General features: G+C 38.8%; 1 protein-coding gene across 1 annotated transcript in view; it reads right to left on the bottom strand.

Moving 5' to 3' along the window:
• Nucleotides 1–6,666: 6,666 nt before the first annotated feature.
• The window catches only part of lamc1 (laminin, gamma 1), a 117,743-nt gene continuing 104,253 nt past the window's right edge, over nt 6,667–20,156 (bottom strand). Inside the window, exons 19-28 of the mRNA XM_022677891.2 lie at nt 19,903–20,108; nt 18,656–18,735; nt 18,426–18,563; nt 17,897–18,041; nt 16,638–16,787; nt 15,001–15,115; nt 13,073–13,272; nt 11,835–11,993; nt 10,990–11,089; nt 6,667–9,304 (exon numbers count right to left, since the gene is read on the bottom strand). Coding sequence (XP_022533612.2) covers nt 9,048–9,304; nt 10,990–11,089; nt 11,835–11,993; nt 13,073–13,272; nt 15,001–15,115; nt 16,638–16,787; nt 17,897–18,041; nt 18,426–18,563; nt 18,656–18,735; nt 19,903–20,108 — 1,550 coding nt within the window. The 3' untranslated portion in view covers nt 6,667–9,047. The remainder of the gene's footprint in view (nt 9,305–10,989; nt 11,090–11,834; nt 11,994–13,072; nt 13,273–15,000; nt 15,116–16,637; nt 16,788–17,896; nt 18,042–18,425; nt 18,564–18,655; nt 18,736–19,902; nt 20,109–20,156) is intronic.

Consider the following 20,156-nt stretch of genomic DNA (forward strand, 5'->3'; position numbering starts at 1 on the left):
GGGAACACGGCGTCTGTCTGTGGGACTCTCACTTGATAAAACATGGACTCTATGTCTGCCATCACATCTATTGGTTCTTCTCAAAACCTCACTAAGACACCAATGAGCGTGTTGGTAAGGTAAGGTCCCTGCATCAACTGACCATTGAGCGAGACCTCCTGGAAGCTGGCATTGCAATCGAAAACAACGCGTTACAACACATTTTTCTTCGGGTGGTACACCCCGTGGTGCGGGACATACCAAACCCTGTCGTCTTCACGGGCGAGCTGATCTTGAGGAACTCTTACGCATGAAAAAACATATTTTTTAATGAATTTCCGCAGTTCAACAGTAAGCAAAAGTGCTTCTTCATACAGGCTTTCCCACTTGGCGGTCCAGAAAAAAAAAAGCCAGCAAATGAAATATCAGATGACTGATTCTGTGATCAGAGCTGTTGGTTGGGTTGTGTGGTTGTTATTGCACGGCACAGGCACACCTAGAATCACGAGGCGGATTCAGGCCAGCAGCCAGCCAGTCTGGATAAAGACGAGCCCGGCGGCCATCAGATCAATTCCAGCTGAGGGTAAAAAAAATCCAGAAAAATCCAGCACCTCCAGGCAGTGATTCCACCAAGGTACAAGCCACACCCTGAGCGTAACACACACCGGCGAGGGCCTACAGATGGGGGGGGGCTGAGTCAGAGCCTAACAACCGCACCCAAACACACACACACATACACACACACTGCCACACCTTGCTCTGTTCACACACCAAGCCCACCTGAAGCCGAGCTCACTCACAAACTCACACACACACACACACACACACACATAGTACAGTACATACACTCACGGAGTGTCCTAAGACACGCCCTGTCTACCTCTCATGATCCTGTCAGTACCGCACCCTGTACATACCTACACACACACACATACACACACACACCTACACACACACACACACACACACGCTCACTCACTTTCAAAACAGCAACAGGGAAAAGAGAGTAAAGAAAGGAAGAAAGAAAGAAAGAAAGAAAGAAAGAAAGAAAGAAAGAAAGAAAGAAAGAAAGAAAGAAAGAAAGAAAGGAAAAAAGGGAGTAGAACCCCAACCGTCCTGCAGGAAACAACACGCCCGTCTATACTTCCAGCTATAACGTCCATACAGCTGCTTTAAAACCATTAAACCTTCATTCCTGCTCCATCAATACACAGCTATTCTGACACACACACAATCCAAGACCACCCATACCTACAGTTTTATACAACAATTATTACAAAACATAAAGTGGGATTCTGTGTGTAAAATGTAAAGAAAAGTAAAGAAAGACAGAATGCAAAGATTTGCAAATCTCATAGACTCATATTTTATTCATAATATAACACACATACTGTACACTGCAAAAAATCACATATATATACATATATATATATATATATATATATATATATATATTAAAATATTTGACACACCTGTTTTTTCATTGTTTTAGGATATGTTATATTTTAGATTTTTTAAAGTAGACACCCCTTCTTGGCATATTCTCAGTCAGTTAACAGCTGTGCTGAACTCATCAAGAGTTAATTACTTGAATTTCTTGTCTCTCAGTGTGTTTGAGAGCATCAGTTGTAAAGTTGTAAAGAGGTAGAGTTACAGGTATACAGTGAATAGCTCTGTTTGAGTGATGTTCTAATCCAGATTACGGCAAGAACTAAGGTAAACTAAGTAAAATATCTAAAAATAGTTTAATAAATGAAGGTCAGTCAATCTGAAAAATTTCTAGAACTTTGAAAGAATCCTCAAGTGCAGTCGCAATGACTATCAAAAAAAAAAACATTCTGATGAAACTGGCTCTCATCAGGACCACCCTAGTAAAGAAAGAGCAAGAGTTACATCTGATGCACAGTATTAGTTCATTGAGGCTGAGTTACCAGCCTCAGAAACCACAAGTTAACAGCACCACAGATTAGAGCACCTAAATGCTTCACAGAGTATTTTGATTTGTTTAACACTTTTTAAGTTGCAACATGATTCCTTATGTGTTCCTTGTGTATTCATTTACAGTGTAGGAAAAAAAAGTTAGGGTAACATTTATTGTCCTGACGTGAAATTAACTTCTAACAATTCTGAGTTCTGTTTGTCTGTTATGGGTTGCTGGGTAATAAATGGCCCCTGAACACTTGCCAATCTATAATGAAATTCAGGTTTGTTAAGTGCACGACGTATTGCTGTCCTGTGATCAGATTTTCTCTCCACCTGAGTTGTGGATTTCTACAGCTCCTCCAGAGTGACCATGGGCCTCTTCTCTGCTCGATCTGTCAGTTTAGGTGGATGGCCATGTCTTGGTAGGTTTGCAGTTGTAGAATACTTTTTTCATTTTTGGATGATGGATTGAACAGTGTTTCTTAGGATGCCCAAAAAATAAGAGTGAAAAACAATATCATGAACCATCCCCATATCATGAATCCACAGGATCATCTCGCATTACGCATTATCACATGAAAGATTCCCATGATTCCTTTCAATCATAAAAATATCCAGTGTAACTTGAACAAAAGAAGCTCTATGAAAGTGTTCTAGACTAAATGACTGGTAGCATTTTGAAGAAAGACTCTTATTTTGGTGGATGTAAATGAGTTAGGGATGTACAAAGTGCAGCACAGTCCTGAACGGCCAAAAACGGCACAATGGCTGCCAGTGTGAGGAGAGGACTTTCAGCAGCTTCAGAACAGAGTGAGGCTCAGTGTGATCCAGTCATCAGTGTGAGCAGATAACCGTGCTGCTGAATCACGGGTTACTGGAGGCAGTGCTGATGGAGTCAGGTAGCGGCGCTGCTGCGGTCAGTCAGTGACGTACGTGTTTTTACCAGCTGTAATCCGGACAAATTACATACATGCGTACTTATTTCGTAGCCTGTAGATAATTATATCCCAGAGATGTTCAAAGTGATGGTTAGTTACAGTGTCCTCCAAACGTATTGGAACAGCGAGGCTGATAATTTTATTTCTGCTGTAGACTGAAAACACTTAGGTTTGACATTAAAAGATGAATATGAGACAAAAAAAATCAACATTTCAGCTTTTATTTCCAGTTTTCAGCTTTCAGTTTTCCCTGTGTATGGACTCAAATCTTGCAAAAAAAAATCAGATATTGCAGACAAAGAAGAGAACATAAAGGGGTTGGTCAATGAAACTGAAACACCTGTCATCATTTTAGTGTGGGAGGTTTCATGGCTAAATTGGAGCAGCCTGGTGGCCAATCTTCATTAATTGCACATTATGTGTGAAGGTTCAATTAGCAGGGTAAAAATATTGCTCAAAATATTGCAATGCACACAACATTATGTGTGACATACCAGAGTTCAAAAGTGGACAAATTGTTGGTGCACGTCTTGCTGGAGCATCTGTGACCAAGACAGCAAGTCTTTGTGTTGTATCAAGAGCCACGGTATCCAGGGTAATGTCAGCATACCACCAAGAAGGACCAACCACATCCAACAGGATTAACTGTGGACGCTGTAAGAGGAAGCTGTCTGAAAGGGATGTTCGGGTGCTAACCCGGATTGTATCCAAAAAACATAAAACCACGGCTGCTCAAATCAAGGCAGAATTCAATGTGCACCTCAACTCTCCTGTTTCCACCAGAACTGTCCGTCACCACAATAAATTATTGTGGTTTAAAACCAGGTGTTTCAGTTTCCTTGTCCAACCCCTTTAGGTGTATCAGTATCTCAGTCTACCATAAAGAGAAGACCTGATTAAAGACGGATACAGAGGCTTCACCACAAGCTACAAATCATTAATAGAAAGGCCAGATTGGACTTAACCAAAAAACATCTTAAGAAGCCAGTCCAGTTCTGGAACAGCATTCTTTGGACATGTGAAACTAAAACTAACCTGTCAAGGCTTGGATCAGCTCAACACAAAGCTCACCACATCATCTGTAAAACATGGTGGTGGTGGTAGTATGGGCGTGCATGGCTCCTAGTGTCTCTGGGTCATTGTTTATTGTATATTCATTATATATTAATGATGTGACCGAAGACAAAAGCAGAAGGATGAATTCTGCAGTGTACAGGGATTTACTTTCTGCTCAGATTTAGCCAAATGCAGCAAATTTGATTGGACGGAGCTTAACAGTACAGATGGACAATGACCCAAATCATACTGCGAAAGCAGCCCATGAGTTTTTTGAGGCACAGAATTGGAATATTCTGCAGTGGCCCAGTCACCAGATTTCACTTGCTTAAGACAAAACTAAAGGTCTAAAGACCCACAAACCAACAACTGAAGAAGGCGGCTGCAGTAAAGGTCTGAAAAAGCATCATAAAAGAGAAAACCCAGTGTTTGGGGACGATGCCCATGGGTTCCAGACGTCAGGCTGTCGTTGCTTGCAAAGGATTCTCAACAAAGTATTAAAAAAATAATATTTTATTTATGGTAAAGATCATTTGTTTGATTACTTTTGAGCCCCTGAAATGTGGAGGCATTCTAGGAAAATGGTTGAAGTTCTGAACGGTTGATAGGATATTTTCGTTCAGCCCGTTGAATTAAACCTGATATTTCGATTCCAAATTATTTATTTCCTTTAGAAATCCAGAAAATGCATCACTACAAGAGGTCCAGATTTATGCATGTAAAATTTCTGCTTCTGTTTATAAAAAAAAAAGTTTGATATTCATACAATTCTTAGAAAAAGAAAGATTGACTCTAGGTTAAGTTTTTATATATTCCCACACAGTGTGTGTGTTGTGCTGGTACAAGAAACAGCAGTGCTGCTGAAGTTTTTAAACACTTTTTTCACTCACTGTCCACTTTTACACACTCCTAAGTAACTGCTCCTCTGTGTAGATAAAGTCAGAGTAGGAAGCTCTGAATCTGTTACTGCACAGTTTGCACTGGTCATCCTCTAGTTCTTCACAAATGTGCAGAGGACACTGCTCACATGTTGCTGGTGGACTAGTCTCAGTCTAGCAGAGAAACTGCAGTGTTTAAAAACTCCAGCAGCACTGCTGTATCTGATCCACTCACTGTATGTTCAGCACAACACACACCAACATCTCATACACCACCACCGGCATGCTATTCAGTGCTAATCACTTACTGCAGTGCTGAGAATAACGACTCACCATCCAAATATCCCAATAATCCTGATCAATGAAGAACAGGTTGAAAGGAAGGTAATAAAGTATGTATGTGTTTCTCACATTATTTACTAGATTATTTACATTTACCCAAAGAAAATCAGAAAGCATCTGTGTTTTATAGAATGGCAATAAAAGCGAGAAGTGATAATGAAATACTTTGGAAAAAAAGAGATCTGGGGTCTGAAATAAAAAGTGAAATTTGGTCAAAGATTGTATCAAATTCAAGAAGATATATTAGGGAGACCAGGGATAAACTCCAATATAAGATATTGCATAGATATTATTGGACACCATGCCGACTACATAGAATGAGTCTTATAAACAATGACTGCTGTTGGAGATGTCAAAGAAAGAGATTCTGTTGAAAGTGTTGGGTAACTGGATGGAGAAAAACCTACCAGTCTGCCCAGAGTTATGCTTACTAGGCAATAAAGATTTGGTAAGAGACGTAAGAAAGGTTGAACTTGAAATCTTAATTACAGGTTTAATTACCACATCAATAATAATTTTAAAACATTGAAAATCACCCAGATACCAGAGTTAAATGAACGGTTGCATTTAATGACAGAAACGGCTTCTTATTAAAAAAAAATATGTTAGTGTCACGTCTTAGCCCTGTCTCATGTCTCTCTGTGTTTTCCCCACGTGACCTGTACTCCTCTGTGTTTCCTGTCTCAGTAGTTTTCCACCACGTGTCTCATTTGTAGCTCCGCCCCTTCCCCAGGTGTTTCCAATTCTAGTGTGTTTCCTGTTTGTTAATTAGATCCCGTGCCACTTGTCCTCCGTCAGTCTTTGCACTAACCTCTGTTGTTTTGTCGTTCTCGTGTTCTCTAGCCTAGCCCTTGTTTTTCATAGCCTTTGCCCTTGTCCTTTCTTTATCTTCTTGTTTATTTCTAGTTCCCTGTTTTTTTCTCCCTTGCCCTGCTTAGTTTAGTTTTCCTTGTCTTGTTTAGCTTCTTGTTTATTTCCTTGTATATACTTATCCCTGCCCAGTTTAGTTTTGTATTTATTCAGTCCCTCGTTTGTTTCTTTGTTTATTTACTCCCTGTTTGTTTATCATTAGTTCTTCTTGTGTGTTTTGTTTATGTTCACTAGTTTATCTATTTTCAGTTATTTGGTGTATTCCCCAGTTCCTTGTATATATCTCCCTGTTTTATGTTTAAGTGTTTATTTGTTTCTTGTCTCTTTGTTATTTATTTATTAAATTATTATTTATTTCACCCTACCTGCACTTGCGTCCGTCTCCTCGTCTCCCTGCCTGGGTCACCCTCCCCGTGACAGTTAGCTGGAATGGCGGGACAAGGCATAACTAGAAATACCGCATGGCAAAACCCATGGCAGCAAATAAAACGATATAGAATCATTCTTTGATTAATGATGTATTAGTTAAGGGTTGAGCTCTGGCTGGTTTTTACCACTTTTGAAACGTGAATCAGTGCTGTCTAGACTGCTCAGTGAGTCACGTCACATCATATCACACACAACGCAAAACGCCAAAAAGGAATGATTCAATCAAATGAGCACGAGCACAGCTTCCAAGATCCTGTAATAACCACGGTTTATTATTCAAATGTTACACAATTGGATTTACAGGCAAAAAAAATGGATAACAAGCTGGAGTTTCTCAGGTCCGTCAGAGTGTTCGTGAAAGGAGTGCCTTAAAAATAAAAAAAAAATAAAAAAAATTTAAAAAGGGGGAAGGGGAGGGGTTTAAACCCTTGAACAGAACATGCTCTCCATAACAACCAACCTACAGACTGTGCAACATATTCGTACGCATACTAATAAAACAACAGATTAAAATACTTGATACATTATAAATTAGAAATACTGTTTTATACATGACTGTGTAGTATGTTGCACGTTTGTCCACAGTGGTAGAGAGGAAGCAGTGGGAGGGGTTTATATATATATATATAAAAAAAAAAAAAGAATTTGGTGACAGATTCCACAGTTATATCCCACATCACTGGGTGAAACGCGCCAGGTGGTAGATTTAAAGACAGCGCAGCCAGAATCTAAGCCTGGGAAACATTAAAAAGCCCACCAGACATTAAAAACAATAATAAATCAAACAAAAGGTAGCGTTTAAATGGTCTGTAGTGTCTCTACATACATCGCCCAGCTTCTTAAACAGATAAGGACGTCAGAAATGTGCAACTCGTGCGACTTTCGTCTAACCCGAGTGTGAAAGGCACCAAACCCCACCAAAGCTAATCAACTAGCGATGTGTTGCGCAGCGATGTGCAACCCTTCTTACTGTCTTCAGCAGGGTGAACGACCGATCCTGGAAAAATACTCTCTGAAATGTTAGACGCACACATTTAGACTGTTCGGACAGTCGAGTTAAGGGTGAGGACTCTTCTCGCCAAAGCATCATCCATCGTCGACTTTAAAAACCACCCGTCGCAATTTAAATCACAAAAATTAAAATAAACGGCGAAGCTATGAGGCAACAAAACGGAGCCATGTATACAAGCAAGCATATTATACCACAGAACATTTTATATATATATTTATATATTATTACGGAGGTGGAGGTTTCAACTGATTTCTTTTTCTCTCTTGTGAAATAACCTATGAGGTGGCTGGTTGGATCGTAGCTTTTTTTTGTGTGTTTTTTTGTAGTAGATTTTATTTTTATTTTAAATCAGCCATTCCTGAAAACATTTATGCATATATTTACACAAATAACAAATCCTCACTCTATATCATAATAATAATAAAAAAAACATTCACACAAAAATATAACATTTGAAATAGTTATTAGCACCAGTGTATCAGATAAACGTCTTGCTACGCAAAATGTACAAAGTTGCATAGTGTTGGATTTTGTCTTGAAGGGAAATTAAAACAAGAAAACGAAACAAGAAAAAAAAAAAAGAGGTTAACGTGATTTGCAGTACACAGAAAAGCAGCAGCTTCTGGGAATTAAAAAAATAAAATAAAACAAAAATAAAATATTAAACATATGAACATGATTTATGTAGTGTACATGAAATGCATTTAGACCATGAGCACAATGTCACTGTTTATGGTTAAGAGGCACATGTGGACCGACTCAAGTCAAGCTCTCAATACTGAAGTGTGGGTTAATTAAATCTCTCTCTACAGGACCATCGCACAGGATGGGGCTTGTAACTTGAGAGAGAGAGAATAAGAGAAAGAGAGAGAGAGAGAAAGAAATGAAGACAGATGACAAAGAGAAGACACAGCAGAAGATTCCTTCACTGTCCGTTTTCTGAACCAATGAAAGCAGTATATCAGGATCAGTGTAGAGTAGTGTAGTGTAATGGTTGGACACAATAGCTTAAAAAACTAAAAACAAACAACAACAAAAAAAAACAATAAAACCACGCCCCTCCTGAAGGCGGCGGAACGATGTCCCCGGAACGATGTCCCCCTCTGGTCGAGGCGGACAGGCAGCCTTCACAGCTTTATCGTAATGCAGGAGGGCAGACGAGCTGAGAGACACTATGATGAGGAGGAGGAGGATGAAGAAGAAGAAGAAGTGGAGGTGGTGCAGTCATGTGGGATCACATTCGACTCTATACAGAGGCTTCCTCTCCTAAGTCAGGCTGCAGTGAGGACGCACACAACTCAACATCAGTGCGAGCCATTTCCATATATTTTTCGATACAGAGTTTTCTTCACCTTGTAGCGACGCTGCATATCCAAAAGACAAAAATAAAAAGGCGTAAAAGAGCTGCTTTTATCTCTAAACACGTAGAAATAAAATAAAAAAACAAAGCTAAAAACAACCAAGACTTGAAAGAAAAAAAGAAGAAAAAAAAAAGAGAGGAAAAGCTGTTTTGGTAAAGGGTGGCGTCCTGCCCCCCCGAGTGTTAGATGGCGAAAGGTGTGGCACAGACGAGGAACAGAGGAGAAGAGGGAGGTTTTGGAGTGAGGAGGAGGAGCGAGGTTAAGGCCGCTCTAGAGACGGCGTGTTGAAGCAGCCTTCAGGAAGAGTGTTCTTGATGTCGTTGAGGTTGGCGATGTCGGCGCGGATCTCGCGGATCTGCCGGTCGTAGTCATTGATCATGGCCTCCTGGCCCTTGGCGATGTCGTTCAGATCGTTGAGCTTCTTGTCCAGCTCGCTGCCCTCCATCTTGTCCTTGGCGTCCTTCAGGGAGCTGTCGATCTGGTCCAGTTTGGTCAGGTCCACTTTATCGATGTTGCCTAGGTGGACAGAGGACACACGGCTCAGCATCAGAACAACAACAACTTTCTTTTAAAAAATCCAAATTTTTGTACTTTGTATAATACAGTAGGTCTCTCAGAGTTGTATTTGATGCTGCATATTAAACTGTTCCTCAGCCTCCAGAAATAGGAGTTGATCAGAGAGACGTTAGGGTGTCTACGTCAACCAGTGAGTTCATGGCCTCGCCCACCTCGGCTCAGGACCATCCACAGGCATGGATGAACTGTTAGGAGCTGTAGCTAAGGAGGAGCTCACAGCTTCTGTTTACAGAGCTAGTTAGTGTTAGCTATATTGTGTAAGTAACTGTAGGTTTAAATCGGATCTCCAGTTGATTCCGCATCTTATACAGACATTACATAAACACTAGGGAAGCACAGTTTGACAAAGCAGCACAACTCGATTTTAAGATATAAAACAAACTCTGGGGCTTCGACGTGGTAAAACTGTGAGGGAAGGCTGTTAGCCAATCAGAGGTCATATATTTGCATGTATGAATATGAATGAATGAGCAAGAGCCAAATCCTGTCTTTCTTTAGAGACCTCTAATTCAGGGATCTAAAGCAGGGCTAAATAGAAACACTGGAGCACTTTCTTTTTTTTTTTTTTTTTTTTTTTTTTTTTTTTTTACAAAAAACAGCTCAAATGGCATTCATTCATACTAGAGACCACAATTAGATATTTTAAAATGAATAAAAAAAACGACAGAATCATACTTTTAAGGAGTAGTAATGCAACACAATTGCAACCAAAATTTTTGGCCGAAATCAAAATAAAACATAATTTGGGCGAATATCGAATACCAAACATGTTTTTGGTGTTTTTTTCCATTCATGTTTACACTTTTCCGCTGTTTTTTAAACTAAATAACATTCCCTCTGTATTTTGTCTTGCTTTTCAAAAGTACAATTTAAAAATATTTAATAAACCCAGAGCTTTTATTTTGAAATGAAGCATACAGACACCGCAGCCAGGCTCCATTGCACTTGAAAAGTTAAGCCACCATTGCTAATAGGCAGGTTAAAACGAGGATGCTAATGCTACTGTCCTCAGCTGAGCTGATTTTAACCGACACCAGCATTAGCTTGTTAAAAGTGTAATGCTAACTTCAAATATCTTAAGATATTTTTCAGAGCTGGATTACTTACTGATAGTTAAAGACAGACTGAAGTCCCTGTGTGAGCCCAGTCTTTACACGACTTTGTGGCTATAGGTAGGCTGTCTTTTTTTTGTCTTTTATTTAATTAATTTTATTTCTAATTTACACAGCCAATTACCCAACCCACTCATTAGGATTCCCCCTATCACTAGTGATGCCCCAACACACCAGGAGGGTGAAGACTAACACATTCTTTTCGAGCTGCTGTTGATGCAGTATTGCCGAGCAGCCAGCGCGCTCGGAGGAAAGCGCAGCGACTCGGTTCCGGTACATCAGCTCACAGACGCCCTGTGCTGTGGACATGACCCTAGGAGGGATGTGGGTAGAGAGCGCCATCTACCCACCCGGAGGGAGCAGGGCCAATTGTGCTCCCTCTGAGCGCCGGCAGTTTGATGGCAAAGCTGCATGAGTGGGGGTTTGAACCTGCGACCTCCCGTTCATAGTCGCAGCAATGGTTCATCCCTACTAATGTGTAACTGAAAAACATGCTGTTTTTCCGGTGCTTACCGAGCTGGCCGAGTAAATCGTTGATTGTGCCGAGGACAGTGCGGACAGCGTCTTTGGCTTTCCGGGCGTTCTCCTCAGCTGTCTTTGCGTTATCAGAGGCCTGTGGAGAAAAACAGGAAAGATGAAACAAGACATATCTTAATATTTGAGGCAGGAACATAAATACAAAGCAAGCCCTCTTGTCTAGGACAGAAAATGTATCTAATAAATAACTATACTCGATTTATTAAAATGTTATCTATTTGGTTTGCTACTTCTTGATTGTGTACTTGCCTCTGAACAGCAAAAGAGCTAGCACTTCGGTAAGCGGCTAATGCTAATGCTGCTGCACCTAGCCTTAGTGTTGGAGAATCTTCACTGAGAACTCCCCCTTATAATGCTGTACTTCAGCAGAGTGGCTTTACTGCACTTTAATACTTGACTTGGTAGAATTTATACATAAGAAGCACCAGATTATAAGGCGCACTCTCGAAGGATTTTAAGTGCACCTTATAGTGAGAAAAGTTATTTAAATACTGTCTTTTTTCTGTGACTCGAATGTAAAACATACTATTACATAGCAACCACTCTCAGCTTTTACTGATGACCTGATTTAATCAATAAATAAGTGTGCTCTAGCATGCTTAGAATAAAATCTGAAACTCTAATCTAAAATCTAAAAACTCTGAAAATCTAAAAACCTCTGAAACTCTGAAACCCATCCACTGTGTAATAAAAAAATCTATCATTGTGTGTTAATTACACATATTTATGTATTCAATGCAGAAACACATCCAGCATCTTTCTTCCTATTATATTTAAAACATTACGGAATTACTGATTTAAAATCTGTGTTCTGTACTCACCATGCTAGCCATCATCATGTCATTGTCTGCCTCCTTCTTCTTCTCGCCGAGCTCTTTCTCTGCAGCCGCCAGCTGCTTCATCATGTCGTTCACCTCCTGATCCAGTTTCATAGTATCTTCAAACGCCTTCTCTGCATCTGCTTTAGTTTTAGCTGAACCCTGGCAGCATAAACAGCAAAGATTAGAGTAGGTCTGTGTCCAACCAAGCAACAAAATCAAATCAACCAACCAATCAATCAACCTTTACTTACACTCAGAATACATTTATCATGTAGACAAACATTATACAGAGAAATGATGGGCTACTAACTCTAACTGCTGATTGGCTTTAATAAAAAAAGAGGTGACTGTCTGATAAAGGTAAGTTTTTGAAAAGCCCATGCATTCTGCCCATTGAGAAATTCAGCTTAGACCCCAGGTCTAAATATCGGTATACAAGGACTACAGAATGATACACAACTGCAGCAGTCTATGAAGGTTAAAGTAAATCCTTTGCAATGTGAAATTTCGTTTTTGAATATATTGTTGTTCATTTTGTTAATTCATTATATTTTTTAAAGACCACTTAAAAATAATAAGTGTCTTGGATTTTACCAAATAGAAATAATTAGGAATATAATCAAGAAGAAGATAGATGACCACAAAACATCAAACCAAACTGAACTGCTTGAATTTTTGCACCAGGAGTAAAGCCATAAGTTATCCAAAAGCAGTGTGTAAGACTGGTGGAGGAGAAAATGCCAAGATGCATGAAAACTGTGATTAAAAACCAGAGTTATTACACTAAATATTGATTTCTGAACTCTTTTATAGAGTGGTTTATAGAATAAAACAACAATTTTCATTTTACTTAAACATATACCTATAAATGGCAAAATCAGAGAAACAGATTCAGAAACGGGAGTGTTTTTTTCACTTTTTCCAGAGCTGTGTGTTTAGAATTCTACTGCTTTTAAAATAAAATAAAAATCTTTAAATGAGACACTAAAGGCTACCAAAGCATAAATTTACAACTCTAAAAATAATCATCAAAATTAAATTAACTAAAATAATTAAGTAAATTACAGCTAATAAATATAAATGATAAACAAATATCATTGCCAGTGGCAATAAAATATCAAATAGATTTAGATAGCTAAACTAAAAGGATGGCAATTTTAAACTGTTTAAAATGGTTGAGTGACAAATATATGACATACTGCATTCTCAAAACCTGACAAGTAAACTCCTGACTGTACCTTTTGCACATTGCTGGCGATTTTCTCAGCTTCCTCTGCTTTGGATTTGGCGTCTTTAGCATCAGCTGCTGCGTTTCCCAGCGCGGCGTCGGCCTGGCGGGTCTTGTCGTTAGCTGCGTTGATTATGGCTTTGATTTCTGGGATACGTTTCATGGCCTCCTCTGCTGCGGTTTTGTTGTCATTTACTCTCTTATCGAAGTCTGTGGAAGAGACAACAGCAGAGGTTAAGGTAATGAATGACATTTTATGGACTATTTTTTTATCCCTTTTTCCTTCACAGTTTGGCAGGCCAATTATATCCAATTACTGTTCATAACTCATTTTATTCTTGCCAATTGCAGTCCCTATCAGAATGAGCCGTTTAAGAGCGGTCAATTTTAAGCTAATAAGCCAATACCATTAATAATGATGTGTACTCTGTGACCAAAATGATCAAAATGACAAATCTAGTGGGTGGTGCTCTGGTGGGGATTGACAGGTGAGGGGTGGTGCCAGGGTGGTTCTATGCAGGTTTTCTTATTGTGACATCACAATAAGGAAGATATCCAAATGTCTCATAGAAGTACATGATTTCTGACATTAAACTCTTTCAGCTGACACGGGTGGAAAGAATTTTATAGTGTTTGGAGTGTTTATAGGGGCAGTGAAGTAAAGAAATGAAGAAATGCAAAAGCATGCAAAAAGTGAGTTTTGCATAATATGCTTAATCCCCTTTAAATGTAGGTTTTACAGCTCATTAATGTCAAAAAAGTTTTAAAAACGAACATGCATATATTAATGATGCCAAAAGTGACAAACTAGGATGCTGTATATGTTTAATCAAAGCCTGTTTGATTTTCTGCGTTGATGGATGAGTTACATCCAGGCTGACCAATCAGAGCAAAGCCGTCTTGGCTGCGGACTTAACAAATGAGCCTGAAGTGGAAGCAGTAGAGAAAAGCTTATACTGTGATCAACACGCCGACTATACACAACTGCAGTGTTTAAATAAGTATATTCCAGAGCTGAACATCTTTTCCTACTCGTTTTTATGAAGCTTGTCTAAGAATGTCCCAGTTTGTTTATGTTCCTCAAAAAAAAAAAAATACAAATTAACTTCTCTCTCTCTGATGAGTGCTCACTCATGTAAAATGAAATAATGGGAATTTATGAGAGATATAGGGTGAGTTTAGCTGGCAAAAATGTGTCAGAATCAGTGTTTAAATTTCCACTACTGTGTGAAAGAACCTTTAAGGTCATGTTTTGGGTCCTTAACCCTAACCATAATAAATAGGGACTAATAAAGGATTACTAAGGGGAACATTTAGGGTGTTCAGTCACTAAATGTGCAAAGCTGGTGGAGACGTATGCTAAGAGACTTGCAGCTGTAATAGCAGCAGAAGCTGATTCCAAAAAGTATTGACTCAGGGGAGCTGAATACGTTTTTTCCCAGTTGTTTAATTTGTATATATATTTTTTTTAAATCATGCATAATTTGCTTTCTACTTCACAATTGTATACCACTTTGCGTTGGACTTTCACATTGAATTCCAATTTAATATGTTCATGTTTGTGGCTGTAATGTGACAAAATATGGAAAAATTTGAGGGGTATGAATATTTTTGCAAGCCACTGTATGGCTAAGGGATTGTTAAAGGCAATCTTAAAATTTAATTTATATTAATAGATCCCCAGCTCCAATACAACAGCCAAGAGACAACTCCTGTTCTGACCAATATATGTGATATAATATAATTTGGGGAAAAAAATCGCCATTGGCCTATCTTGAGATAGCATAGCCTATTTTGTTCTCTCAGACTCCGCCTTCTGATGGTAAGAATCAATATTCTAGTATTTGTACCAGCAATTTTCTGATCATAGTCTTATTCAAAACCACTCAGAGCCCTGAAAATGTTAAAATTTAACTACTATCGGTTTTCCCTATTCACCTCTGAGATTGCTGAGAATGTCCTGGGCCTCCTGGTAAGTGGAAAGCCCTTTCTTTGCTGCCTCCTCTGCCAGGGCCTTGGCTGCATCCGCCCGCGCCAGCAGCTGATCCGCCGTCTGAACATCAGAAAGCAAAGAGGTGAGAAAAGCAAAATACAAACATATAGAACAAAATAAAAGCCCCCGTCTCCTGTCTTACACAGCAGTGTAATTATTTACCACAGGAATTAAAGAGAACTGAGAGAGAGCACTTTCCCACATACGAACAGAATCATAATTATGGGAACCAGCAAACGTACGGAAATATTTAAGTGCATTGGGAAAACAAAAATGTACCCTCAGCAAAACTGAGCCTTTTTTCTTTTTTTTTAATCTGCCACAATCTGCTTCCCTCCTGTGCAATTCCTTCACCACAAGGCGTGTTCTCAGAGATCTTACATTAAAGATTTTAACATTAAGCTCAATCAGACTGCAGACTCAAATCAATTATATCTCTTAGCTTTAATCACTACTGTGCGTTTTTTTATGTCTTCCTTCTTTTAACAAGCGCAAAACAAGCAAGACTTTATCTTTTAGATCTTTATCTAGATCTAAAATCTCACATCTAAAAAAGAAAACCCATAGGGATGCACTAAAAAATATGGCAACATTGAAACTACTGAGTGAAAAACTGTGGTGTTCAACGTTTAGATTTTAAAGCAGAGGTGGTTCTGTTCTGAGCTGTATAGGGCTAAGATAGTAATATTAGCTTAGCTAACTTAGCCTTAGCATCGTTTGCTTTCCAAAAGTCTGGCTTTTCTCTGTAAAATTGTTACTCATGTGACATGAGTAGCACTGCTGAGATACATTTATGATTAGAACAGCACTTCTGAGGTCAATGTGTTACTGGAATTGCAGTGAGTAGACTTTAGATTCTCTGCCCGAGCCCGATGCTCGGGCCGGTTCAGGCTGAAGAAAATGGTCTGTGACATAGGCGTCTGTTGCACAAGTTAGAATGCTATAAATCACACAGCTCTGGGGCTCACTCACACATGAGCTCCTCCACTTGTCTTCATTACTCACTTGACTTGCACCGCTTTGTGTAGCAGTTCTTCTTAAATAATACGTCTGTGCTTCTTTAGTGTTGCAATGTGAATTAACATCATTCTGAACAGATTTTGCTCATTTAAACAGCCCAAAAATGGTTATAAAAAGTTCAGTTTTAACGCTCCACTTTCAAAAAAAAATGTTGGGTTTAATTGTTTGGCTCAGGTGCATAATGACAGTTTATGGGGCATTTTGGGTCGGGGCCAGGCAGAATATGCACAGGCTCGGGCCGGGCTGGATTTTATAGGCCTGTTCTAAGCTCTAGGACTGAGGTAAATATTTTGTGCTTTGAATATTTAGATTTATTATCTAAATTTTCAATTGTAAGAAAAGTGACAAAACTAATATATATCCTGTTAAAAAAAAAGAAAAAAAAGGTACTTGGTATCAAGCTTTCGAACAAATATTTCAGTGTTCATTTTAGTGCATCCCTCAAAAAACTGTGGTGTTTTGGTGTGTTTCTGTTAACAGTAATGATCATTATAATAAAGAAAATAGAACAATGAAATACAGAATGTTTAATCGAAAGGTCAGAGTGCAGTAAATAACATACCTGCTGCTCGGTCTTCCCCTTCTCCAGCAGTTTGCGCACTTCGTTCTCTTTACCCTTCAGGTCGTCTCTCAGATCATTGTACTCCTTCTCAGTCTTGTCAATAAGTTTATCCAGGTCTGACGCTTCCTTCTTTATTTTGCTGGCCTCATCCTATAAGCAACACAGAGATTTCAGACACAATTCAGATGCTTAAATGTGATGTTACTGTGTTCTATATATGTCTAAAAATGTGTTATTTACCAACATATAAAATTATTTATATTAAGTTTTTATTTAAAATGTGATGGAGGTCAGTGTTTATGTTCATTGTATCGTATTGTATTATGCCAGTGGCAAGTTGTACGTGATTGTACCAGTGTATGTTAACAGGATACAGTTTTATGCAGCCCAAGAAAAATATTTCCCTGGGGGAAAATAAAGTAAAGTTTAACCCTATGTTCATACTGGTCACCGGTCCCGTAATTGATTTCCATTAATTTCCTATGGCAAGGTGCGATTTGTCACCACGACGCGCGAGAGGCAACAAGCGACAAAGCAGAAGAACGTCACTTTATGCAAATTAATTATGACGCAGTAAAGTAGCATTCTAATCTAATTGGCTTCTAATATTTTTGGACCCATCACATACAAGGCGGTCCGAGGTATAAAAAAATAAATAAATATTCGCCATGTCTTCTTAAAATCAATTTATTATTATTAACCATTAAGTGATCTTAATTTAGTCAACAAATACATATTTATCATATATTTATCAGTACATGATATTTAATAAGGAAACATATATTATAGTTATTGTAAACTATAAGCATATATTTTATAAATGAACTAAAATAAAAAAACAGTAACTCAAAGAATCAGTCTGCGTTTTTCAGTTGTTATGTGACTCTTATCTGATTGACAGCTGTTCTAACCAATCAAAGCTTGTTGGGGGGGGATTGTGGACTCACTATATTAACTGCACGCCACTGACGAACACATATTTAATAAATATATATTTTAGGGTTGTTAAAGCAATACAATTTTTTCTGCCTTTTTTTCTTGTCGGAAGCTGGAACATGACACACGCATGCATAGAGCTTTGACACGCCCACAAGTGACAAATACGGGTGACAGGAGCGACTCGTCGCATACTAGTGTGAACGCAGTGTTAGTCTAAAGATTTTCCAGTGGAGAGGCATTTTTATAATAATTGGGATTTAAGTTGATTTTAAGTTTAAGTTTTTAATATAGAAGCTAAATCTTAAATCACTGTATCTTACCTCCAGGGACTTGACGTCGAAGGGTGGCAGGCTCGTCAGGTTGGCGTAGATCTTCAGAGCTTTGTTTCCCGCCTCTTCTGCTTCAGCTTGCACCTTACTGGCTTGTTTCTCCAGGTTCTTTGCCAGATCCTTTGCCTCACTGTATCTGAGAAATCATGAGACGTTTATCATTTAGTGGTTCAATCTTTTTTTAAGAACTGTATAGGGTTCAGTGTTTTATAAAGGCTTCAAGGATCGGGCCTGAGATCCTTTATTATAGCGCTTAGCAAGATTAGTGGCTAATGCTAAAACTGCTCCAGTCTTGATGCTGGAGAAACTTCACTGAAACTCTTTTTTAACGCTGTACTTGAGCGGAGGGGCTTTTCTGCTCCCTAAAACCTGACTGGTGAAATGTGGTTTAAGCTTAAGCCAAGCCCATATATATATAGCTTCACAATTGTAAAATGTGAATTACAATGAATTAACTCTTTTTTTCTTTGGACCCTAATTGAACAGATTTAATACAGAGAATCACCGCCATCACACTTACTTCTTGTTGAGTTCATCAATGTCACTGTTGATCTTATTCTCGCCATCCAGAGTCTTCTTCAGTAAGTTGTAAGCTTTGGTAGAAGTGTCGTTGGCATCTTTCGCAGTCTTCTCTATTTGATCAGCTTCTAGCTTATGCCTGGAAAAGAAGAAAAGCAAAAAACATTAAGAACGAGTTCTATAAAACAACAGTTTTAAATCATTTTATAAACAACAGAATCTTTCTCTTACTTCTCTGCCAGGTTGCGAGCCTCTTCAGCGAGGAGGGTCATATTGTTGGGATCTCCAGTGGTTGTCGGAGTTTTGATATCCTATGTGGTTAGAAAGAAAAATTATTCATGCATTTTTATTGTTAATAATTTATATTTAGGCTAATATATTTGTAACTGAGTTGCCACCATGCTGATTGGTGTCACTGCAGTACTGAGAATAATGACCCAACACCCAAATGGTAGCTTCTCTGTGGTGTTTTTCTCTCCTGTGGAGTGATGTTTCAGGATGGAAAAAATATAATAATAATGATAATAATAATGATAATAATAATGATAATAATAATGATAAGAAACAGAAGCTACAATTAACTTTTGAGGAGGATGAGTGGGACAAGATAATTGGCTGCATTCATTCATCCTCAATTTTGGCTAGACGTAGCCTTATTCAGTTAAAGTTGGTTCATCAAGTTAAACTAGCTAAGTTTGACACAAATAGCCATTTGGCCATTCAGAGGTGAGGGTTATCGACCTGGTAGTCTGCTTCTAACCCTGGCTCGCAATCGCTGAAGCAGCATAAGGTTTACCTGCTAATTGACAATTCAGCCAAAAATCTAAGATAATTTGAGTAAACAAAACTGTATTCTTAAAAAAAATAGTTATTTTAATGTCAAACTAGTGCTGGATGATAAGCACTAGCATTAGCAGCTAACCGCTAGTGCTATCACGCAGTTAGGAGCTAATGCCACACGACAGAGCTACTTTGAGGAAACCCAAGTTGTCCGGTGCGCCAGAGCAAAAGAACGGCAAAAGAGCTAGCGCTTAGCTTGGTTAGCGGCTAATGCTAATACTGCTTCAGCCTCGGTGCTAAAGAACTAAACTGAAACTCATGTGTAACTCTATACTTCAGCAGAGTGACTTTACTGCTCCTTAATACCTGACTGGTAGAATTCATACATAAGGCGCACCGTATTATAAGGCGCTCTGATGATTTTTGGGAAAATTAAAGGGCTTTAGAATCAGATTTAGTAAACAAACAAACAAACAAAAAGTATGCAGAGAAACAGATAAATATGAACTCCACTCTGTATTTATAGAAGAACAAAATGCTCCTATATAGTCAGTGGAGCTGAAAAAATAATAGAAAAAGAGTATAGAAACAAGAAGTCGGTCATATTGTTTTTTTATATGTTGATCTGTGTATGTTTTACAACATATATAACCATAAATCCTAACTATATTAAAAGGCAGTTTGCAAAACTAGCTCACCACTTTGCTGATGGCGTCCTTTGCCTTGTCCAGCTCATCTCTGGCTCGGTCGATGAGTTTCTCCGCCTCGCGCACTCTGTTCTGAGCTTTATCCGCCAGAGTACCAGTGTTATCCACAGTGTTCCTAATGTTCTGCAGGCGGTTCCACTGGGTGGTCAGAGTGTTGTTGATGCCCTTAAGACGATCCAAGAGGCCTTTGTCCACATCTGCAGGAGAGCCGGAAGAGAGGACATTGAAACATTTTAGAAGCAATA

This window comes from Astyanax mexicanus, chromosome 8, assembly GCF_023375975.1.
Source record: "Astyanax mexicanus isolate ESR-SI-001 chromosome 8, AstMex3_surface, whole genome shotgun sequence".
Taxonomy (NCBI): domain Eukaryota; kingdom Metazoa; phylum Chordata; class Actinopteri; order Characiformes; family Acestrorhamphidae; genus Astyanax; species Astyanax mexicanus.